This window comes from Dasypus novemcinctus, chromosome 19 (genome assembly GCF_030445035.2).
Source record: "Dasypus novemcinctus isolate mDasNov1 chromosome 19, mDasNov1.1.hap2, whole genome shotgun sequence".
Lineage (NCBI taxonomy): Eukaryota > Metazoa > Chordata > Mammalia > Cingulata > Dasypodidae > Dasypus > Dasypus novemcinctus.
The window spans coordinates 80,412,187-80,434,412 of NC_080691.1; the positions used below are offsets into that span (position 1 = coordinate 80,412,187).

Here is a 22,226-nt window from a genome sequence, read left to right on the forward strand (position 1 = left end):
CACAACTTTTACTCTACTTTTATTGTTTATGTATTTTCATATATGTGATGGTCAAGATAATAGCAAAAGGGTGGGTTGGGGGAAAATACTTCGGTTAGTAGTAATATTTTGACACTGCTCTTAAATCATTAGTTAAAAATGCTTAACAGCAATGCAAGGTATCGGTGGTAGGGTGAGTTACGAGAGTCCTGTACGATGTTATATATGTTTGTCGTGTAAGGTTCACAACTAGTATTATACACCTGTTGTTTATGTATGTTTATGTGTGAATGATATACCTCAATAAATTTTTAAAAATCTATCATAATATATTTTATGATTAAATAAATAAAATAAAAAACCCAGCAGGAAAACAAAGCACCCGGCCGGCCTGGCCGCGGCCACTTCGGATCCCTTGGAGGAAAGTTTCGCTTCCTGCAAAAGGCTCAGAATTTCCCGGGCACTTGAGGCCCCGCCCCCGGAAGGCCCCGCCCCCGGCCCGCCGACGCGGGCCCGATGACGTCGCGCGGAGCGACCCGCGCAGGCGCAGTCCGGCCCGCGCGCCCGCCGGCGACCCGTGCGCGACCCGGAAGCCCTTCCCGCCACACTCCGGAGCGCGCGCGCGAGGGGGCCTGATGGCGAAGGGATCGGCGGAAGCTCCAGCAGAGGGTAGCGGCGGCGGCGACTCGGCGGGCGGTGCGCCGGAGCGCGGGGTGGCGCCCATTAAGTCTCAGTGAGTCCCCGGGGCGCCAGGGGGGGCCCGGGGGGGCCTTCCTGGCACCCGTAGCGCCGCCCGAGCGGTGCATGCCGGGAGACGCGGGAGCGGCCCGCAGGCCCGGCGGCCCTGGCCGGCCCTCAGCTCGCAGGATCGGCGGCGGGACGCGAGATGGTGCACGTTGAGGACTGTCACACGCGCTCGGGGCGCCGCGGGGCCGGCCGCGGTGGGCGGGGCTTGAGGCGCGGGGCCGCAGTGTCTGCTGGGGGCCGTAGTCCCTGAGGCGGGGTCCGCAGCCTCGTGGCGGGGCGAGCGCGCGTGCCCCGCCGGCCGCGGTTACGGGCCGGGACCTGCGTGGCCGCCCCGAGGACCGTGGGGCACCCTGGGGCCTGCAGCGTTTGAAGAGCCGAAGGGCGCCCTGGGAAATGTGGCGGCGGCGCTGCAAAGCATGCCGGGACTTGGAGTTGAAGGCGGCCGGGGGTGTTCGTCGGTGGTCGCTGTACCCACCCTGGGGAGTGGGACCCCGGGGGCAAAGCAGATCCTCCCCGTGGTCTCGAGGTGCTCCCTGTGCAGGGAGTTGGCCGATGCCAAGTGGTGAGCTGCCCGTCAGCAGAAGCATTCAAGCAGGGGCCAGCATCCTCCGTCCCTTTTCCCCAGCGTTCACTGAGTCCACACTCGGAGGAAGGCATCAGTTGACAAGCTCTCCTTTTCCCCCACTGTCTCCACCGGCAGGTACCTCACGACGAAGGAGAAGTTCCATGAATTCCTGGAAGCCAGAGAGCAGGAGAAGGCTCCGCGGGAAACTAAGAAGGGAGAACCCGATGGCGGGGACCTGGCCGGGCCAGGGGCCAAGCGGATCCGGCTGGAGGATGGGCAGGCGGAGGATGGACAGACTGCGAAGGCGGAGGAGTCGCAGGCTCAGAAGAAGGCCCGGGGCCAGAACAAGGGCCGCCCCCGCGTGAAGCCTAACCGCTACGAGGAGAACCGGCTCTGCCCCTCCCTGGTCCAGGTAAGGGTCCCCTCTCGGGCAGGCGGGAGCAGGCTGTTTCCTGGCACACGGTGAGCTTTGCTGGACAGTCCCAGGGGTCCTCAGCCCACGCCTTTCTGCCCCCATTTCGATTCTTGTGCTAGCAAGATGTGGGGCTGATCGTGGTTTCGGTTTTAGATGTGGAAACCGAGGCCCGGCGAGGTGCCTGGCTTGCCTCAGATGACACAGCCACGAGACGGGCCCCGGGCTTCCCTCCCAGGCCGCCCTGCTGCTCCCGCGTCTTCTGGCCCTAACCCTCCCGCCCTCCCTGTCCGCCCCACCCCAGCAGGAGTCGGCCGCCAAGTGTTTCTTTGGCGACCGCTGCCGCTTCCTGCACGACGTGAGCCGCTACCTGGAGACCAAGCCGGCTGACCTGGGCCCCACCTGCGTGCTCTTCGAGACCTTCGGCAAGTGCCCGTACGGTGTGACCTGCCGCTTCGCTGGGGCCCACCTGGGGCCCGAGGGCCAGAACCTGGTGCGGGAGGAGCTGGCGTCGCAGGCGCCCCCCCCGCCCGTCCGCAACGGCCTGGATAAGACACTGCAGCAGCAGCTGCGCAAGCACGAGGTCTGCTTCGAGCGGGCTGAGCAGGTCCTGCAGCAGCTGAGCAAGGACCAGCCGCCGGGCCCCAGCCCCACCCCGGCTGTCGCGGCCCCTGGGGCCCAGGGCGCTCCGGGGCCCGGCACGGGCACCCCTCCCAGCAGCCCCGGGCAGACCTGCGGGGCCTTGACCGACGAGGACATAGTCAGGCTGCGGCCCTGCGAGAAGAAGCGGGTGCGTGGCACGGGTTCCTTGTTGCAGGCAGTGCTAGCAGCTGACCAGCCCCTCTCGCTGTGTCCCGCCTTAGGCCCTCCCTTAAGGAACCTCAGTCTCGGGGGGACGGGGAGCTAGACACACAGGTCCAGTCCCAGACAGTCAGGGCTGGGGCAGAGAGGGGCGGCGGGGAAGTCTTTTTGGCACAAGGGAGCCCTGGAGCTGGGGCTTTGATGGTCGAGTAAAAGCTCTCCAGTGATGTAGAGCACACGAGGAAAACATTTCTTCTAGAAGGCTTGGCATGTATTGAGGCTTAGAAGTTAAAGGGCACCAGGTCATTTGGGGCAGGGCATGTCTTAGATTGTGGGGAGCAGAGGGGCCCCAAAAGACCTGGAATGCCGCCTTAGAGAGTTGGACCTCACTGTGTGTTTTTTCTCTCTCCAGCTGGACATCAATGGTAAACTGTACCTGGCTCCGCTCACCACGGTAGGACCCGGCTCAGGCGGCAGGTGGGGTGGGGTGGGTGGCGCCCAGCTCTGTTCCCCCCGGGTGGTCTCGGGGTCGCTGCCGGCCGGGCCCTCACGGGTGCCCACACGGGTCCCCCCCAGTGCGGGAATCTGCCCTTCCGACGGATCTGCAAGCGCTTCGGGGCGGACGTGACCTGCGGGGAGATGGCCGTGTGCACCAACCTGCTGCAGGGCCAGACGTCCGAGTGGGCCCTGCTCAAGCGCCACCCCAGCGAGGACCTCTTTGGCATCCAGGTGGGACCTGCGCTGCAGGCGCGGCGGCGGGCGGGGCCTTGGCCGCCCTGTGCGGGGCCAGCTTCAGGCCCGGGCTCGCCGGGTTCCCAGCGGGGCCCGGCATTGCCCGGTGGGGCCGAGGCGTCCCCCCTGTGATGGGTGACGGTGGGAGCCACTGCGGGGGTGCCCCCAGGCAGCGGCGCTTGCCGCAGCTCCTGCCCTCTCCCCTCCCTTTGCCGCAGCTCGAGGGCGCCTTCCCCGATGCCCTGATCAAGTGCGCCGAGCTGCTGAACCGCACGGTGGACGTGGACTTTGTGGACGTCAACGCCGGCTGCCCCATCGATCTTATTTACAAGAAGGTGCCGGGGCGGGGGCCGGGCGGGGGGCCCGGGGCGCGCCTCTGCTGCGGCCCAGCTCGCTGGGTGCTTCGGTCTCCCCAGGCTGGATGGCGCAGGGTGGTGAGCCAGGCCATGGGGGCGGCCACGGCGCCCGCTGCCCCTCCAGCGCCCTCTCTCCCCAGGGCGGCGGCTGTGCCCTCATGAACCGCAGCACCAAGTTCCGGCAGATCGTGTGCGGCATGGACCAGGTCTGCCTGGCCGCGCCCCCTGGCCGCGCCCCCCGCCTCCCTGGCCACGCCCCCCACCTCCCCGGACGCACCCCCCCCACTGGCCGCGCTCCCTGCGCGCGGCGGGACCTGCCACCCACACCCTGCCACCGGCCCTGCAGGTGCTGGACGTGCCGGTGACCGTGAAGCTGCGGACGGGCGTGCAGGAGCGGGTGAACCTGGCGCACCGCCTGCTGCCCGACCTGCGCGACTGGGGCGCGGCCCTCGTGACGGTGAGGCCTGGCCACGCCGGACCCCAGGGCGGCGGGGCCTCGTGCACAGGCCAGGGGCCTCGGGGCGGCCCCTGCTAACGGCCCCTCCTCTGCCCCCCTCCCGTCTCTGGCTCGCCTGCCCGCTCTCTATTTCCCTTTCTCTTTCTCCTTCCTCCCCCCTTTCTCTCCCTCTCTCTCTCCTCTCTCCCCCTTTCGTTAGTGTGTCCCCTCTGCCTCTCCCCCCCTCTGGTGGTCTGTCTGACTCCCACCGCCTCCCTCCCTTGGCGGCTGCTTCTCCCCAGCTCCACGGCCGCTCGCGGGAGCAGCGCTTCACCCGGATGGCCGACTGGCAGTACATCGGGCAGTGTGCACAGGCCGCCAGCCCCATGCCCCTGTTCGGTGGGTGCCTGCCGCCCCCAGCCCCGCCCCCCCCACGAGGAGTCCCGACGGGCTGGAGGGCAGGGCCCTGCACCCTGCCGCGCGCCGACCCCAGCCTCTGGCTCCTCAGGAAACGGGGACATCCTGTCGTACGAGGACGCCAACCGGGCCATGCAGACGGGCGTCGCCGGGGTGATGATCGCGCGGTGAGTGGGGCGCCGGCGTCCCAGGTGTCCCAGCTGCCCTGGCCCGCTCTGTGCGCCCTGTCGCTTGGCCCGGCCCGCGGGCGGCTGTGGGTTGCCGCGGGGGTGTGGGGGTTGGCACAGGGGGCCCTGGCCCCAGGCGTGGAAGGCCACGGCCGCTAAGCCCCGTGACCCCTGCCCGCCGCAGCGGGGCCCTGCTCAAGCCGTGGCTCTTCACGGAGATCAAGGAGCAGCGGCACTGGGACATCTCGTCGTCCGAGCGCCTGGACATCCTGCGCGACTTCACGCACTACGGCTTGGAGCACTGGGGCTCGGACACGCGCGGCGTGGAGAAGACGCGGCGCTTCCTGCTCGAGTGGCTGTCCTTCCTGTGCAGGTGGGCGGGGAGCTGGGGCCGGGGGGTGGCCCGGGGGGGGGCGGCGGGCCTGGCCCAACCCCCTCCCCGCCCGCAGGTACGTGCCCGTGGGCCTGCTGGAGCGGCTGCCCCAGCGGATCAACGAGCGGCCGCCCTACTACATGGGCCGCGACCACCTGGAGACGCTCATGGCCAGCCAGAACGCCGCCGACTGGATCCGCATCAGGTGCCGCGGGGCGGGGTGGGGGTGGAGGGGCAGGGGGGCTGGGGCGGGTGCGGGGGGGGGCACGCGCGGCCCCCACCTGACCTTGGCCTCCCCCCCACAGCGAGATGCTGCTCGGTCCGGTGCCGCCCAAGTTCGCCTTCCTGCCGAAGCACAAGGCCAACTCCTACAAGTAGCCGCGCCCGCGGGTGGGAGGGGCAGCGCGGGGCCTGTGGGCCCCCGGCGTGGGGAGACAACAATAAATTTTATTCTTTACAAACCCAGATCTTTCTGTGTCCCTGAGCCACCCCTTCGCGGTCCCGAGAGTCCTCCCGCGCGTCCCCGCCTGTCCTGGTCCCCACGGGGTGGTCTCTCCTGGCTGTCCCCATCTGCCTGGCCTGCGCTGGGCGCTGCCGATCCCCCAAGAGGCCCCCGGGCTGCGGGGGCACGAGCCTCGGCCAGTGAGGGTGTCCGTCAGCTCGGGCTGCCTGGGGGAGGGGGCCCGAGACTGCAGGTGGGGGCCGGCTCCGGCCTCCCCCCGCCCGCCCCCGAACCCGGAACCCCAGCCAGTGGGCAGGCCCCAGCCCGGAACCCGCCGCCCCAGCAACCAGGCAAACAGAACCCCGCGGGGCTCTGGGCTCATTCTCCCGCCGGGCCGCCTGCGCCCCCGCCTCTCCTGGCCTGCCTGGGCTGGGCTCCTGCCTCCCCATGCAGCACCCCAAACCCTTCTACGTGCCCACAGCCCCCCAGGAAGCTTTCAGCCCCCAGGGCCTAGAGGGTGCCGAGGGGCCGGGCAGCCAGCCTGCTGCTGCCTGCGCGGAGGCTCTGCCTGCTGTGGGTGAGGGCAGCTGGGGCGCTGGGGAGCAGCTGGGGCCTGGAGAGCACCTGGGAGGGCGCTAGTGAGCAGCTGGGGGTGCTAGAAAGCAGCTGGGGGCTGGAGAGCAGCTGGGAGGGTGCTAGAGAGCAGCAGGAGGGCTGGAGAGCAGCTGGGGGTACTGGAGAGCAGCTGGAGGGCTGGAGAGCAGCTGGGGGTACTGGAGAGCAGCTGGAGGGCTGGAGGGCTGGAGAGCAGCTGGAGGGCTGAAGAGTAGCTGGAGGCTGGGGAACAGCTGGGGCCTGGAGAGCAGCCCGGCAGGTGCTAGAGAGCAGCAGGAGGGCCGGAGAGCACCTGGGAGGGCACTAGTGAGCAGCTGGGGGTGCTGGAAAGCAGCTGGGGCCTGGAGAGCATCCTGGAGGGTGCTAGAGAGCAGCAGGAGGGCTGGAGAGCAGCTGGGAGGGCTCTAGTGAGCAGCTGGAGGGCTGGAGAGCAGCTGGGGCCTGGAGAGCAGCCAGGAGGGTGCTAGAGAGCAACAGGACTGGAGAGTAACTGGGGGGGCTGGAGAGCAACTGGGGGTGCTGGAAAGCAGCTGGGGCCTGGAGAGCAGCTGGGGGGCTGGAAAACAGTTGGGGGCAGTGCTGGGGAGGGGGGCGGCTGCAGGTCAGGGCCCTGGCATTTCCTGCCACCCGCCTCAGGCCCACCCTGTCCTCAGGCTCCTCGAACCTGTACCACCCCCCTGACCCCGAGAAAGAGGCGTTTCCGGCTCCTCCGGCAGGTACCGGCCCTGCCCCAAACCCTGGAGGAGGCCCCAGGAAGGGGTCCTCAGGGGCCCCCAGGGCACCCCCCCCCCACCCCCGGCCACAGGCTGTGCCCCTCCTCGGCTGGCTCCGTGCCCGGCCCCTGCCCCGGGGCGGGCCGGCCGCAGCCTCCCCTCGCGCCCCGCAGGTTTCCAGATGGCGCCGTGCGGCTGCTTCTTCGACCCCCGCATCTACCGCATCGAATGGGCCACCGCGGACTTCGGCCACGCGTCGCTGTACAAGCTGGCGGCCGCGGGCGGCACCACCCCGCCGGGTGCCTACCTGCTGGAGCCCCAGCCCTACCTCAAGGCGCCGCCGCCCGCGTACCCCCACTTCCAGCCGGGGCCCGGGGGCCCCCAGTACCTGGTGCCCTACTTCGCGCCCGAGGGGCCCGGCCCGGAGGCCCTGGGTTTTGGGGGTGACGGGCCGCCCCCCGCCTTCGTGGAGCTGCCCCCGGCCCTGCTCAAGGACGGCCCGGCCGGGCCCCCCGCACCGGCGCCCCAGGACGGCCAGCCGCCCCCGCTGCTCGCCACGCTGCCCGCCGAGCCCGTGCTGCCCCCCGGCACCTACGGCCACCTCCAGGGGCGCCTCGGCCAGCTCCCGGGGCCCGAGCCGGCCCCCCGGCCTGCCAAGCCCCCGGCCTTGCCCACCAAGGAGCTGCAGGGCGGCCCGGCCGGCCCGGGGCTGCCGTACCCCGCCGGGCCCCGCGAGCTCAGGGCGGCCGAGGCCAAGCCCCCCGAGGCCGCCCGGGCCTTCGTGCTGCCCGAGAAGGTGCTGCTGGAGGACGCCATGAAACTCTTCGACTGCCTGCCCGCGGGCCCCGAGCCCGACGGCGCCCCCCGCCCGGCGCCCGGGCCGGCCCTGCCCGCTGGCGGCGACTCGGCCGGCGACATCCGCTCGTTGCGCCTGCCCGACGAGCTGCTGTCCTTCGACTACAGCGTGCCCGAGCTCCTGGACACCGTCTCCAACGTGGACTACTTTTTCAACTTCAAGGCCCTGGACGAGGAGCCCGCGGCCCGCCCGGGACCCCCCGACGCCGCCCCGGCCTGTGGCCCACGGTCCGAGGCGCCCTGCAGGAAGAGGGCAGGGGCCTCGGGCGCCAAGAAGGGGAGGGCAGGGGCCAAGGGCAAGCAGGCCGCGGCCCCTCCGGGGCCCAGGCTGGACCTGTGAGCCGCTGCCATTAAAGCCTGTTGGACCGTCCGGCTCGGTGTCGCTCGGGGCGGTGGCGGGGGACGGGGGCGGCTGCGGGGGCCCTGGAGCCGCAGATCCAGCCTGGAAGGAGAGGGGGGCCCCTGGGGAGGGGGGGAGCCGCTCCCAGGCCCCTGACGGCTTTCGCCCCCGTATTTGGCGGGCACGGTCCGGGTCGCCCGGAGACAGCTGGGCACGTGGAGACGGACGACAAACGGGGGGTAGGCCCTGACTCTGCGGCAGCTGCCTCCGCTGTCCCCCGAGACGTCACGGCGGGTAGGGGGAGGGTGGGGGGCCGTGCCCCGTGCTGCGGACACGGGTGCCCGAGGGGGCGGCACCCGCGGGTGCCCGGGCACGGAGGAGTGGCGGGGGGCGGCGGCAGAGGCCTCGGTGCGCGGGACGCTGGCTGGGCACGCACGGCCCGGCACCCCCCTGGGGGGCTCAGCTGACCGAGGAGGGGGCTGGGGAGGCGGGAGGGCAGGGTCGGGGCGACACCTCGGGCTGCTGTGCACGGAGGCCCTCGACGGGAAGCCCAAGTGGCCGCATCTCCAGGCCACGTGGCGGTGGGGTCCCTGGCCCCCTGCCCTGGGGACTGCGCAGCCGGCTTCCCGGGGGCACGCGCAAATCCCCCCCACTCGGCTCCGTCTTACATCCGGGACACGGGCTTGGGAAGGCTCCGAGGCCCCCCTCGGGCCTGTTATTTTTTTCAAATGGTGGCAACGGACCCATAATCGGAGAAAGGCACCGCGTCCACTGGGTGAGGTCGTGCGGCCCAGCGGCCTTAGGTAAATCTGTAATGTCGCACGACCCCCCACCCATCTCCTCCCCCTTCCCCCCAAAAGGAAACATCCGGGCTGCTCTGGGGACTAAAACCCCAGGGACATGAAGGAAGAGGTGGCCCTGGCTCTGGCAGCGGCAGCCGGAAAGGGGCAGAGTCGTCCTCCTTGGTGATCGCTGCGGGGGCGGCTGAGAAGCCAAAACCGAGGAATGACAAGGAAGGCGGGGAGGAACGGGGCGATTGCGAAGACAGGGGGGCCCCGCCCAGGCTTCCGGGATGCGCGTGGCCCCATCACAAAGGCAGGGGTAAGGCGAAAACGGCGGGATGGGGAGGCAGCCCGGTCCACAGGGCTTGCGCTCTGGGCCCTGAAATCCCGGCGAGGGGAGGCCGCGTCCCGCGTCGGGGAAAGCGACGAGGTCTAGCGGGCGCGGCAGGCGGGGGAGGAGAGCCGAGGGCCCCTGTGGGGCCGGCCCGGCCGGGGGGCACGGATTGAACGGGCCACCGTGTTAGCCGGGAGTGAAGGCTTTCAACGGAATTGAAACTGGGCACATTTGTAAACGACTGGAGAACTTCCTGTGGTTTTTTTTTAGGTGCTGGGACCTCCTGTGTGGGAAGCCGGTGCCGACCCCTGAGCCCCATGGCTCTCCTGAGTTGGCGTCTTTGTTTTGCTCACAGTTTTGTCCTTGTTTCTGGAGTAGACCTGAACCGGGGACCTCCCATTTGGGGTGCAGGTGCTCAATCGCTTGAGGCACACCCGCTCCCAACAGCATAACTAAAAAACAAAAAACCTGAACGATTAGCTGTGTCATGGGGCTGCCCCGAGTTTTCATTTAGAATTGGGGGACAGGGCGAGCCCTCCTACGGAGTATCTTTGAAAAGGGACAGTGGGTGTCCCCGTTGGCCAGGGCTGCTGTGACAAGTGCCACCTGCCGGCTGGCTCAAACCACAGGGGTTCACCGAGCCTGCCTCAGGGCGCCAGTAGACCTTTCTCTCGGCGTCTGTCCCTCCCTCCCTGTGGTTTCCACTGCAGTCTCGTCGTTGTGCTGTCTGGGGTGGAATTTCTCTCGCCTTGGAAGACCTCCAGTCCCAGGGACAACGGCCCACCCCGGGTGGATTTGGCCTTGTCCGAGCAGCATTTCCGAAGATCTGATCCCCAAACGAGCCTGCCCCGTGACACCCTCAGGGGTCCTTATTTGCAAGCGGGTTTGCACCCGCGGGAAACGGGGCTTTCCGGGGGAGAAGGATTCAATCCCCAAGCGCGGGCCACCCAAGAGAAGCTGTTTTCCGGTTTCCCGCCGAGAACCACCTGTTCCGCTTGGCCACGCCCCGGCGGGAAAGGTGAAAGCGGCGCCTCCCGCGGCAGGTGGCAGCAGCTCCACTCGCGCCTTCCGGGGCCCGCCCCGCCCGCACCCCTGCCCCGGCTGGAGGCTCCTGCTCCAGTCGTGGCTTCTGGACTGAGCGAATCAGGCCTTTCCCCAGAGGCTGTGCCCGGAGGCTGGGCCGGGGGTGCGGAGTCTTGGGGAAGAGGCGTGGGGGGCTCGGGGGCTCACGCACAGCCCACGCCCACGGTTCCGCGTAAACAGACGCTTTATTGTCGGCCCGCCCTCCGTCCTCCATGGACAGGCCTCTGTGGGGGGCGGAGCCGCTGGCCCCTCCCCCTGGCCACGTTCTCGGGGACCCCCCCCACGCCCGCCGCGCAGGCTCAGCGCGCGGGTCGGGGACACGCGCACGGCGGCTTGCATCGCCTGAGCAGGCCCACCCAGAGCCCCTTGATGCCTGCGCCCGCCTCCGGCTGCAGCGTCTTGGGGACGGCGTAGGCCAGCCACACGGCCAGCAGGATGCTGAGCATGAGCAGCAGGATGGTGGCCTCGGGGACGAAGGTGGGGGCCGGGAAGGCCCCGTAGACGTAGATGCTGAAGGTGGTCCTCAGGTGGCAGTAGCTGCGGGGGTGCAGTGGGGACAGCTGCGCCCGGGCGGGACGGCCCTGCCCGCTCCGCCCTGTGGAGGCCGAGTTTTCCCTCTTCTGGGGACCCAGCGCCTCCTTCCCTCCGGGCTCGGCAGACAAGCCGGGTGGCTCGGCGTGAAAGCGTGGGTGGGGGCTGTGCCGAGGGGCCGGGGGCTCCCTGGGGCCCTCCCAGAGCTGTTCCCCTGGTCCAGGGCCTGGTGGGCTGGCTGGGTCCCCGGGGGGCTCCTCCTGGTGTGAGGTGGGGGACAGACGAGGGCTGACGGTGGCTCAGAGCAGGGGAAAGGATTCGGGGAGGGATGGCCTGGGCCGCTGGGGGAACCCACCTTCAGCGGGGACCTGTGGGGACGGGGGCGCAGAGGAGTGTGTCCCCCCCCAGGAGAGTCAGTCTTCCGGGTGCCCTTTCCACAGGGGAGACCTCCCCCACTCACCTGTAGTAGGGATCCACGATAGAAAGGGTGAAGACGTAGATGCCGTTCCTTTGGTCGAAAATGATCCTGTTTGACGTTGAGCCCCCCATGATCTCATAGGGGACCTCTGGCCACCTCAGAGGGGCGTCATCGTTGGGTTCGTGGCAGCTCACGTAGTTCTGGGGAGGGGGACAGAGGCCGTCGGGGGGGGGGGTCCCAGGCCCTGCCTCCTTCTCCCTTCTGAGCCAGCACCTGTGGATGCCCTCCCCCTACCTGCCACCCCACCCTGGGGCCCCGTCCAGGGCTGAGTGCCCACCGTCAACAGGCCACCCAGCCTCCACCCGCCGCCTCCTGCCGGCCCTTCTGGAACGGGTGGGGGGGGAGGGGAGTGGCCTGGAGGCGTCAAAACGCCGCCTCCCAGACTCCCTTGCAGCTATGAGTCCCGGAGGTACTGACCACACCGGGTCTTGCCTTTTTAAATTTTATTTCTTGGGGTGGGGCAATCTGAGAGGTGCATTTTCATGGCCGCCACAATGAGAAACATTCTAGGCTTTCTCACTCCATCCTCCACGTCCCTTAATCTCTTGCTTATAATTTCCACCACTTTGTCACTCTCTGTTGTTATTCTGGATAATTTCTTTCACTCTTTGTTCCATTTCCCTAACTCTTTCTTTGGCTATATTTAATCTGTTTTTAACCATGCCCACCAAGTTTTAAATTTCCATTACTTTGTTTTTCCTTGCTAGAGGATCGGTTTCTTCTTTTTCAAACCTGCTTGGCCAATCCTTTGAGTCTTTAGAGAACAGAACTGTACCCAGACATGTTTTTAAAAGACATCTATAGAGCAATTTTTAAATCTGCTAATGATTTGGAGGGATTTTTTTTTTTCCACTTAAAACAGAAAACATTTCCTGTGGTTTTCTTTAGCAATCTGAAAGTGTGACTGGATATTCCTGCAGAAATTCTTTCTTTTTCCTTTTGGCCTTGAGAAAAAAATCTACTCAGCCATTCATCAGGACACAATTAATAGTAAAAATGGACAAGGATAAAATCAGACGCCAAGTTAGCAGGACACAGCCACACCCGCCATCCTGTCCATCTCCCTGTGCTGGAGCCGCCAAGGACACAATGAAGCTTATCAAGTGTCAAAAGGGTAACTCTGTTCTCTAGCCAGCTTGACCCTACCTCAGAGCCTTTGCATTTGTTCTCCTCCCTGGCCATAGCACTGTCCATCAGATCTGTTCATGGCTGAGTCCTTTTTGTCACCTAGCTCCTGGTTCAAATATCACCTCCTCCAGGGGGCCCTCCCTGACCACCCCGCCTAAAGTAACTTTCACTCAGAGGCTCCATCGTCACCCTTTGTCTTCATGGTGGTGCTGACTGCTCTCAGAAAGGGCCCTGTGGATTTATGTGTTTGCACGTTTAGTGTTTGTTGCCTGGTCTGACGTGTAAGTTCCACGGGGCACCAGGCCTGGTCTGTCCTGCTTGTGGTTGATCCTCGGCACTGGGCCCAGGCTCCTTAGTAAAGGAATGAACGGATGCTCCTTGCCACGCCGGGTGAGTCACCAGCTAATCAGATAAACTCCAGAGGAGGAGCCACAGGCTGGGGGTCTGAGGGGAGAGCCTGAGCCCAAAGCCCACCTCGGGCCTAGATGCTCCGGGCGCAGCTGGAGGCGGGAGACATGAACACGTGACTTGCCGTCACACGTCCTTGTCTGCACTTTCTTTCTCCGTGAGCGGAAGCCTAGCACACCTGGGAGCCATAAAAAGCTGCGCTGAGTAACGGCCGTGTGAAATGAAAGAGAAGACAGCTGCTCAGCCCGAAGAGCCTGCTGTGTCAACACATCCAGCCCCACCTCCTCGTTTCCAGTGGCTACAGAACCTTCTGTCCCGTAACTGTGGCTTTATTGCTTTAACTTGATAGAAAAACCTTGTGTTTGACAAAATCATTCACTAACCAGGGCTAATGAGAAAACAGTATTGGGATGACCTCTTAAAACCTTTGCATGGGGAAGTCGTTTTGGCCCAATGGATAGAGTGTCTGCCTACCACATGGGAGGTCCAAGGTTCAAACCCAGGGCCTCCTGACCTGCGTGGTGAGCTGGCCCATGCGCAGTGCTGATGTGCACAAAGAGTGCCGTGCCATGCAGGGGTGTTCCCCGTGTAAGGAAGCCCCACATGCAAGGAGTGCACCCCGTAAGGAGAGCCACCCAGTGTGAAAAAAAGTGCAAACTGCCCAGGAGTGGCACTGCACACACAGAGAGCTGATACAGCAAGAGGCAACAGAAAGAGACAGATTCCCAGTACTGCTGACAAGAAAATAAGCGGGCACAGAAGAATACACAGTGAATGGATAGAGGGCAGACAACTGGGGGGTGGAGGGAAGGGGAGAGAAATAAATTTTTAAAAATTAAAAATTAAAATAAAACCTACGCATGCAACTTTGAACAAGAACACTAACAAAACACAAACACTAGCATAGTCAAAAAGCCAGGGTAAATTCATAACAAACAAATGCAAAAAGAATTATATATATGAGACTTTCTAATTTTCTCTCCTTTCACTTTCAAACTATTTGTGTCTTTGGGCTTAAGGTGAGTCCTTTATAAACAGCATATGGTCAGTTTATGTTTTTATGATCCATTCTGCCAATCTTTGCCTTTTGATTGGAGAGTTTAATCCATTTACATTTAAAGTAATTATTAATAAGGCAGGAGTCACTTAAGCTATTTTACCTTTTTTTTTTTGTATGTCTTATACCTTTGTCTCTCATTTCTTCCATTGCTCCCTTCTTTTGTGTTTAGAGAAACATTTTGAATCCTTTCTCATTTCCTTTTCTGTATATTTTTAGATATTTTCATTGTGGTTACCATGGGGTTTAGAGTGAATGCCCCACGTCTGTGGCTTTCTATTTTTAAAATGATCAAACTCACTTGATGGAAGCAGGGGTAAGGAAGGGTTGAGGCTGTCCACTAAGACAGCAAACAAACGTGAGCCGAGAGGCCACGCGCGGGGGACACGCGTTGGATGCAGAGAGTGGGCGCCATCTGTTGGTGGCCTGCTGTGGCCTGCTGCAAACCGCTCAGGGTGGTGGGAAAACTCAGGTGAGAATCCATGCAATTTCCTCATTGCGCTGACATCGTGCCCTCATTTGCTGACCGCGGGCTGACCAATTCGCATTACAGAAACGCTCACAGACCAGGCTGTGCATTTAGTCGGTGCTTCCGCGGTGGGCGTTTGGATGGTTTGGGAACTTTGCCCGTCGTCAGCAATGCCCCATGAACTTCTTGGCACCTACGTCTTCGATGGTTGGGCCGATGCCGTGGGGAGAGGGCCCGAGGGAGCCTGCGTGGCTCTCCGTCAGTCCTCAGCCCCGTTGCCCCAGTGTCCTAGAGGCCCCCCCCCAGCGCCTGCCCCCGGCCCAGGGCTTGCTCAGTCGCTGCCGTGTGGTTGGCGACCGACATTTCGTTCCGTCTTCTGGAAAGCATCAAGGCGCGAGCGTTACCTCCCTGTCCCAGGCGTACGGTCCTTTGTTGTCGGTGCTGCCCAGGACGGTGCTCCAGTTCTGCGGCTGGGATTTGCACAGGGCCTCTTTGGCGGTCAGCGAGTATGTGTACGCGAACTGCCCGCTCACCTCCAGCAGGACGTACTCGGTGCTGATCACCTCCTGGAACCTGCCTTCTCTCCACCTAGGATGCACGGACAGAGCGTGACTGCAGAGCACCAACCCCGTGGCCAAGTTCGCAGCATGGCTTGTTAGAAATATTGGCGGGGGGGTGGTTGGCAAGGGGTGAGGGGGGGGCCCAGCACAGGGAGATGGACAGGACGGCAGGTGTGGACAGAGCAGGGTCAGAGGGAGAGGGAGAGGGGGCAGTCACCAAAGGTTTTTTTATTTTCTTTCTCATTGTCTGTTTTTCTTCTTTAGGAGGCACCGGGAACTGAACCTGAGACCTCCTGTGTGGGAGGTGGGCGTCCAACTGCTTGAGCCACACCTGCTCCCTGCTGGTTTTTAAAATTTTGCTTGCTGTCGGCCTATTGTTTGCTTGTTGTCTTGCTCGTTGTCTGCTTGTTGTTTTTCTCATTATCTGCTTCTTGTTTTTGCTCAATGTCTGCTTGTTGTCTGCTCTCTCTTTGTCCTCTTTAGGAAGCACCAGGAACTAAACCCAGGACGTCCCAAGTAGGAGGCGGGTACCCAACTGCTTGAGCCACATCCGGTCCCTGCTCGTTTTTTTATTTTGCTTCCTGTCTGCCCACTGTTTGCTTGTCGTCTGCGCACTGTTTTTGCTCATTGTCTGCTCATTGTTTGTCTTCTTTAGGAAGCACCAGAAACCAAACCCGGGACCTCCCATGTGCGAGGCGGGTGACTGAGCCACATCCGCTCCCCCAAAAGCTTTTCTGACAAAGGGAAAAAAGGACCAAAGGACCAAATGAGCAGAGACTGGACAGAACTGATAGGCTATGATATCATGAATGAACAAATGAATGAATGAAACCCTTTTCACCTAAACCTGATCTTTTTCTGATGACATCTGCTACTATAAAGAAGGTACACAGGGAAGCGGATGTGGCTCAATTGATAGAGCATCCGTCTACCACATAGGAGGTCCGTGGTTCAAAGCCCGGGCCTCCTGACCTGTGTGGAACTGGCCCACGTGCAGTGCTGATGTGCGCAAGGAGCGCCCTGCCACGCAGGGGTGTCCCCCGCAAAGGGGAGCCCCATGTGCAAGGAGTGTGCCCCGTAAGGAGAGCCACCCCACGCAAAAAAAGCGCAGCCTGCCCAGAAGTGGCGCCGCACACAGAGAGCTGATGAAGCAAGACGACGCAACAAAGACGCAGATTCCTGGTGCTGCTGAGAAGAATGCAAGCGGACACAGAAGAACACACAGCGAATGGACACAGAGAGCAGACAACGGGTGGGGGGAGGGGGGGGGAGAGAAATAAATAAAAAATAAATCTTTAAAAAAAGAAGGTCCACATTTAGGGCTGTTCATGGGGGTTTTTGAAAGTCCTCAATTTTTGGTGCACACTGTGATCCCCATCGCAATTCCACAATACAACAACCACTGGATTTCAGTTGTGTGTGTGCTGGTGGGTAGGTGTGGGCGGTCACAGAGCCTGGTTCCAAACAGAGCCCCGGGGCCGCCCGCGCGCCGGCCCTAAGTGCCGCCCACGCAGAAGAGCCTGCGACCCCTTGGGAGCGCCGCTTCCAGAACCTTCCCCCCGATTCTCCAGCCACACACACGCACGGCTGCCCCGCCTGAAACCTCAGACGCCAACGTCTCGGCCCGAGCCTGCAGCCTCCGGTACGCCGCGTCCTCGCTGCCCGCAGGAGGGGACCCTGACGGCGGCGAGCGCGGGCGGGCATCTAGCCGGTGGGATAAGAGGCGGCTCCCGGGGGGCGGTGGCCTGGACCTGGACGGGGCGCGGCCGCGAGGCGTGGCGGAATCGCCAGGGCCTCTGTCCCTTGGGACGCCCCGGCCGCCACCCCCACGTCCAGTCAGCACGGCCCCCCCCCAGCCGGAGCCCCGGGCTCGTCCTGGCCCCCCCGGGCAGGCCGGAGGCTGCTGGTTTCTCCCCCGACTTTCTCCCCACGGCCCCGGGCCCTGCCGAGGGCCCCCGCATCGCCATGCACCCACACCTTGTCTCCACCAGGCGCCCTAAGCCACACGCTCCACGGTGGCCCCTGCCCCGGACGAGGCCTTCGGGGGCCCCGCGCCCACGGGTGGAGCCGAGGTTGGGGATCTGAGGTCCTTAGTAGGTCCAAGGCAAAAAAAAAATCTCGGCCTCTCCTCTTGTCAAACCAGTTCCTCCACAGAAAACCCACTGAAAACAAAAACCTGGCGAGCGGATGTGGCTCAACCAACTGGGCTCCCGTCTACCATAGGGGGCTCCAGGGTTCAATTCCCGGGGCCTCCTGGTGAGGGCGAGCTGGCCCGCGTGGAGTGCCGGCCCACGCGGGAATGCCGCCCCTGCAGGAGAGCCACACTGCGTGGGAATGCCGCCCCTGCAGGAGAGCCACACTGCGTGGGAATGCCGCCCAGCACGGGAAAGCCGCCCCGCGCAGGAGTGCTGGCCGATGCTGAGAGCTGGTGCAGCAAGATGATGCAACGAGAGACACCGAGGAGAGAAAATAAGAAGACACAGCAGAACAGGGAGCTGAGGTGGTGCAAGAGAGTAATCACCTCTCTCCCACTCCAGAAGGTCCCAGGATCGGTTCCCGGAGCCGCCTAATGAGAAGACAAGCAGACACAGAACACACAGCAAATGGACACAGAGAGCAGACAATGGGGGAACGGGGTGCAGGGAATAAATCAAATAAATCTTTAAAAAAACCCCACCAAAACCTGCTCCTTCGCCTCTTCCAGCTGCTCAGGCCACAGAGGACGAGCCACGTTGGGTCCTTCTCTCTCTCCCATCTGTCAAGTCCCAACAGCTTGACCCCGTGCCCCTCAGTGACCCCGACTCCTTCCCTGCCCCTCCACCTCCCTCATCCCCTGTCCGCCCCCCAGCCTCGGCTGCTGGCTGGTGGAATAACGGCCCTCCCCCCCCGTTGACACCCATCCAGGCTCCAATCTCCGGAGCCTGGGAATGTTGCCTTCCGTGGGGAGGTGGCTGGAGCTGGAACCGCATGTTCCTAAGTTGAATCCCTTCCTGCAGTTGGGAACCCACTGTAAGTTGGACCTTTGGAGGAGGTGACTTCAGTTAGGTGTGACCCATCTCAACCAGGAAGGGTCTTTTTTTTTTGAAGATTTATTTTATTTATTTCCCCACCACCACCTCGTTGCTTGTTCTCCCTGTCTGCTCTCTGTGTCCATTTGCTGTGCGCTCTCTGTGTCTGCTCGTCTTCTCTTTAGGAGGCACCAGGAACTGAACCTGGGACCTCCCATGTAGAAGAGAGGAGAGAGAGGCGCTCAATTGCCTGAGCCACCTCCGCTCCCTGCTTTGTTGTGTCTCTCCTTGTGTTTCCTCATTGTGTCTCTCCTTGTGTTTCCTCGTTGTGTCTCCTTGTTGAGTTGTCTTGTTGTGTCAGCTCACTGTCTTGCTTGTCCTCTCCAGGAGGCACCAGGAATCAAACCTGGGACCTCCTGTGTAGTAGGCAGGAGCTCAATCACTTGAGCCACATCTGCTTTCCCCACGATGGCTCTTAATCCTCTTCCTGGAGTCCTCGATAAACTGAATAAGTTCAGGTGTATAGAGAAAAACCACGGAACCCAGAAGAGAACTGAGAAGGCAGAGAGGCCACCATGGGCCTTGCCACGTGACACAGGAGCCGGGACCCAGGACTGCTGGAGCCGGCCCCGGGACGCAGCGCTCTTCAGGGTGAAAGCACCGCCTTGGTGGTGCCGCGGTTTGGACTTTTTCCTGCTCTGGAAACCGAGCACCACTAAATTCCCGTTGTGTGTGCCACCCCGTTGCGTGGTATTTGCTTGAGAAGCCCAGGAAGCGAAAACACATGCCAGGGGACTCTGCAGCTGCAATTAAGGGTCTTGAGAGAGGGAGATTTTTCCAGAGTACCCAGGTGGGCCCAATGCCCTAAGAAAGGTCCTTTCATTAGAGGAAGGCAGGAGGGTGAGAGTCTGAAGATGCAATGACGGACGCAGAGGTGAGAGAGAGAGAGAGAGTGCTGAAGACGAGAGGGGACCACGAGCCAAGGAGTGTGGGCAGCCTCCAGAGGCTGGGAAAGGCGAGGAGCCTCGCGGGGGGGCAGCGCTGCTGGTGCCTGAGCTTAGATCTCTAAGAATCATTCAGACCTCTGAACTGCAAGGCACTAAGCCTGTGCTGCTTTAAGCCACTCTGTGGTAATTTGTTACAGCGGCAATAGCAAGTAAATACTTGGCTCAATGGATAGAGCATTGGCCTACCACATGGGAGGTCTGCGGTTCAACCCCCGGGCCTCCTTGACCCGTGTGGAGCTGGCCCATGCGCAGTGCTGACGCGCACAAGGAGTGCCCTGCCACGCAGGGGTGTCCCCCACGTAGGGGAGCCCCACGCGCAAGGAGCGCGCCCCATAAAGAAAGCCACCCAGCGCAAAAGAAAGTGCAGCCTGCCCAGGAATGGCGCCGCACACATGGAGAGCTGACACAGCAAGATGACGCCACAAAAAGAGACACAGATTCCCAGCGCTGCTGACAAGAATAGATGCGGACACAAGAACATACAGCGAATGGACCCAGCAAGCAGACAACTGGGGGGGAGGAGTGGGGAAGGGGAGAGATATCAAATAAAAATAAATAAGTCTTTAAAAAAAAAAAGGACGCAAATACAGCATATCACCTGCATATAAGCAGCGACTTGCTTTAAGGTCGCTGTTTCCGTCCCTGCTCCTCCGATGGCTTCTTACGATCCCAACCGCTCACCCGGACTTAAAAGGTGCCAGGTGACCTGGTGTCGCCCATCCCCGAACTCATCTACACCCTCCTTCTTGTGCACAGAGTGGCTGCAGCCACACCGGCCTCCTTCCTGCTTCTCAAACACAACAAGCTTAGTCCCGCCCCAGGGCCTCTGCACTTGCTGTGCCCTAAGCCTGACTGATACTCCCCCCGGTTTCCCTACAGCAGGCTTCTTTGCGTCTTTTAGGCTGCAAAGAGGACTTTCCTGTGTACTCAAAAGCCTCTTCCCCATTTCTCTATCCCCTCACCCTGCTCTCTTCCCTTCACAAAACAGAGGCCTACCCCAAATGATTTTATTAGGTTTCCTACTCAAGGCTGGGAACTCCAAAGCATGTCTTGTACTGCCCCCACCCCACATCCCCAGAGCCCAGCACAGTGTCTGGCAGACACAGGTGCTTCAACATGTTTTGTGACTCCTTCCCTTGCTTTTTCCAAACCATTACAGCTGCACACACCAACGTCACATTCCTTTTTCGGAGCCTCTGAGGTTTTATTCCTCTGCCTGGATTTGTCTTCACTGTCATGTCCACCTGGCCAACAAACTCCTACTCATCCTTCAAAACCCGCTGGGGCATCACCTCCTTGATGTACCCCTTGAATCCCCCATGCACTAGTGGGCAACTCCATAGCGAGGGCCTCCTGGATGCCAGGCTGGGACCTCCACCCCTCCGCTGAGCAGCCCCTTTCCTTCTCCTTCACCCTGGCAGGCAGGCACCCACCATGCAGTGGCTCTGAGTTGGGGTGTTGGCCTCAGCCACCAGCCCCTGGGCTCAGCCCCTGGGTGCCCGGCGCTGGGTCCGGCACCTAGTGGGTGGTCTGAAGCTCACGCACCGTCTTCGGGGCGGGGTGGAGTGGGCTGTGTCTTTCTTACCAGCTCGGTCTTGGTTCTTATGGGTTTCCTGCGCAGTAAAACAGCCCCACGCTCCCTGGCTCTGTCCCCACGACTCCATCCGGGGCTGGGATCAAGGCCACGTGGGACTCCACCACGACCTCTCTGTGAGCCCAAACGTCTGTGCACACGGGCCAGTCCCCTGCCATCGGTTGCGCGGTCAACAAACCCTATGGGCCGATGCTATGCCGGGTGCAAAGCGCCGCCGCCGGCCACAGGTGGTTACGTCAACGGAGGCCAATGAAACCGAGTTTAAACCCGGTTCCCCCGAGGCACCGGCCACATCGGGGGGGCGCAGTGGCCACCTGGCTCGTGGCCGCCGGCTCGGACGGCGTGGAACGGCGGAACATTCTCGACGTGGCCGGGGCTTCTCCGGGGCAGCCTGGCCGGGGGCTGCACTGGGGCGACGACGGCCATGAGGTGACAGTGATGAGCATCCGTCAGATAACCCAGGTGCGGTGAGGGGGGGGGATACGAGGAAGGGGGGTCCGCGGAGCCGGTGGAGGGGGCAGGAGCGGGCAGAGCTTGGCAAAGGCCCGGAAGGGGCCGGTGGGCTGGGACAGAGCGCGGGGCGGGGGGAGGCGAGCTCTGCCCCCGGGCGGGGGGAGCCCGGGGCGACGCGGCCCTGTGGCCATTGCGCGTGGCCCGGGGGGACTTACAGCTCCACCACGGGCTTCCAGGGGGTGTCGTAGTAGACGAGGCGGGGGCAGCCCAGCGTCTCGTAGGGGTAGAACACTGCCAGGTCCTCGGCCGCCTTCTGCCCCAGGAAGTGGGGGTCATAGTAGTCCCTGGGGAGGGGGGCCGCAGAACACGGGGCGTGGCCGACCGTCCCCGGCTCACGTGGAGACCGCATGGGGAGGTGTCGTGGGTGGGGGGCTCAGGGCCACTGTCCAGATCACCCCCGAACATCCCGCGGGCCCCCCGACCGGCCGGGGACACCCGCTCGCCCCTGCCCGCACATCTGGACGGCCGCGGTCGGCCTCAGCTCGGGACAGCCGCCTGCCTCCCCGCACCCCCCATCTCCTCGTATGCTTTCTTGGCCAGGTGCCAACGTAAGAGCGATTCCCGGGTGGCCCGACGGTGGCACAGGGGTGGCGGGCGGTGCCCGCGGGGCCGCCGGGGCGCACGGGCGGCCTTGGCTCACCTCTCGATGACGTAGGTGTAGTTGTCCTGCAGGGCCACCGGGTCGAGGATGCCCTTGGAGCAGGCGGAGACTTCGCTGCGAGGCGAAAGGGGGCTGTGAGGGGCGCTGGGCCGCGCTCGGGGAACGAGAACCCAGGGGGGAGCCCCTCTGACCCCAACGCCGGGGTGGGGGTGGGGGGAAATGGCCCCTCGCAGATGTAGCTCAAGTGGTTGAGCCCCTGCTTCCCGTGTATGCAGTCCCCGGTTCGATCCCTGGTGCCCCCTAAAAAAAATTTAGGCTGAGGTCAACCCTCACTTCTACAGCCAGGCGGTTTTCGACAAGGGGGGCGTGTCCACTCGGTGGAGAGGAAGAGTCTCTTCAACCAACGGTGCCGGGAGAACTGGATCTCCATGTGCCAAAGAATGAAGGAGGCCCCCTACCTCACACCATACTCAAAAGCTAACTCAAAACGGGGGAAGCGGGTGTGGCTCGGGCAGTTGGGCACCCGCCAACCCATGGGAGGTCCTGGGTTTGGTTCCAGGAGCCTCCTAAAGAAGACGAGCAAGACTGTGAGCTGACATGATAGGCTGATGCAACCAGGTGATGCAACGAGGAGACACAATGAGGAAACACAACAGGAGACTCAACAAGCAGGGGGCAGATGTGGGCCAAGTGATTGGGAACCTCCCTCCCACATGGGAGGTC

The 22,226-nt window shown here is 63.0% G+C and overlaps 3 protein-coding genes across 7 annotated transcripts in view; 2 read left to right on the plus strand and 1 right to left on the minus strand.

Annotated features, from left to right (window-relative positions):
• The first annotated feature begins 551 nt into the window (after positions 1-551).
• On the plus strand, positions 552-5,450 carry DUS3L (dihydrouridine synthase 3 like). 4 transcript variants are annotated; one of them, XM_058282016.2, is made up of 13 exons: positions 552-712; positions 1,427-1,703; positions 2,011-2,493; positions 2,917-2,958; positions 3,081-3,233; positions 3,455-3,571; positions 3,733-3,798; positions 3,939-4,049; positions 4,331-4,427; positions 4,537-4,612; positions 4,797-4,985; positions 5,062-5,190; positions 5,291-5,450. In XM_058282016.2, exons 1-13 carry the CDS (start codon positions 615-617, stop codon positions 5,361-5,363), a joined length of 1,911 nt encoding a protein of 636 aa, XP_058137999.1. In that variant the 5' UTR covers positions 552-614; the 3' UTR covers positions 5,364-5,450. The 4 variants fall into 4 exon arrangements, with proteins under 4 accessions (XP_058137999.1, XP_058137998.1, XP_058137996.1 ...); XM_058282015.2 differs by having other exon boundaries at positions 553-712; positions 2,008-2,493; XM_058282013.2 differs by lacking the exon at positions 552-712 and adding an exon at positions 1,128-1,288 and having other exon boundaries at positions 2,008-2,493.
• A 372-nt stretch (positions 5,451-5,822) lies between these two features.
• PRR22 (proline rich 22) lies at positions 5,823-7,972 on the plus strand. Its single transcript, XM_004450225.2, has 3 exons — positions 5,823-6,004; positions 6,696-6,758; positions 6,929-7,972. Exons 1-3 carry the CDS (start codon positions 5,875-5,877, stop codon positions 7,948-7,950), a joined length of 1,215 nt encoding a protein of 404 aa, XP_004450282.1. The 5' UTR covers positions 5,823-5,874; the 3' UTR covers positions 7,951-7,972.
• Positions 7,973-10,348: 2,376 nt separating this feature from the next.
• The window catches only part of CATSPERD (cation channel sperm associated auxiliary subunit delta), a 99,079-nt gene continuing 87,201 nt past the window's right edge, over positions 10,349-22,226 (minus strand). For both annotated transcript variants that reach the window (XM_058282017.1, XM_071210001.1), the window contains 5 exons: positions 21,543-21,617; positions 21,058-21,186; positions 14,625-14,808; positions 11,141-11,298; positions 10,349-10,686 (listed from right to left, as the gene is read on the minus strand). In XM_058282017.1, the coding sequence (XP_058138000.1) occupies positions 10,449-10,686; positions 11,141-11,298; positions 14,625-14,808; positions 21,058-21,186; positions 21,543-21,617 (784 nt within the window). In that variant the 3' untranslated portion in view covers positions 10,349-10,448. The remainder of the gene's footprint in view (positions 10,687-11,140; positions 11,299-14,624; positions 14,809-21,057; positions 21,187-21,542; positions 21,618-22,226) is intronic.

Bases quoted from the DNA above. Each gene is read 5' to 3' on its own strand.
- DUS3L (XM_058282013.2), top strand. From the start codon at position 1,143: ATGCCGGGACTTGGAGTTGAAGGCGGCCGGGGGTGTTCGTCGGTGGTC. The intron at 4,050-4,330 runs GTGAGGCCTGGC...GCTTCTCCCCAG, and splicing joins GGGGCGCGGCCCTCGTGACG to CTCCACGGCCGCTCGCGGGA. The intron at 5,191-5,290 runs GTGCCGCGGGGC...TCCCCCCCACAG, and splicing joins GCCGACTGGATCCGCATCAG to CGAGATGCTGCTCGGTCCGG.
- PRR22 (XM_004450225.2), top strand. From the start codon at position 5,875: ATGCAGCACCCCAAACCCTTCTACGTGCCCACAGCCCCCCAGGAAGCT. The intron at 6,005-6,695 runs GTGAGGGCAGCT...CCCTGTCCTCAG, and splicing joins GGAGGCTCTGCCTGCTGTGG to GCTCCTCGAACCTGTACCAC. The intron at 6,759-6,928 runs GTACCGGCCCTG...CGCGCCCCGCAG, and splicing joins GTTTCCGGCTCCTCCGGCAG to GTTTCCAGATGGCGCCGTGC.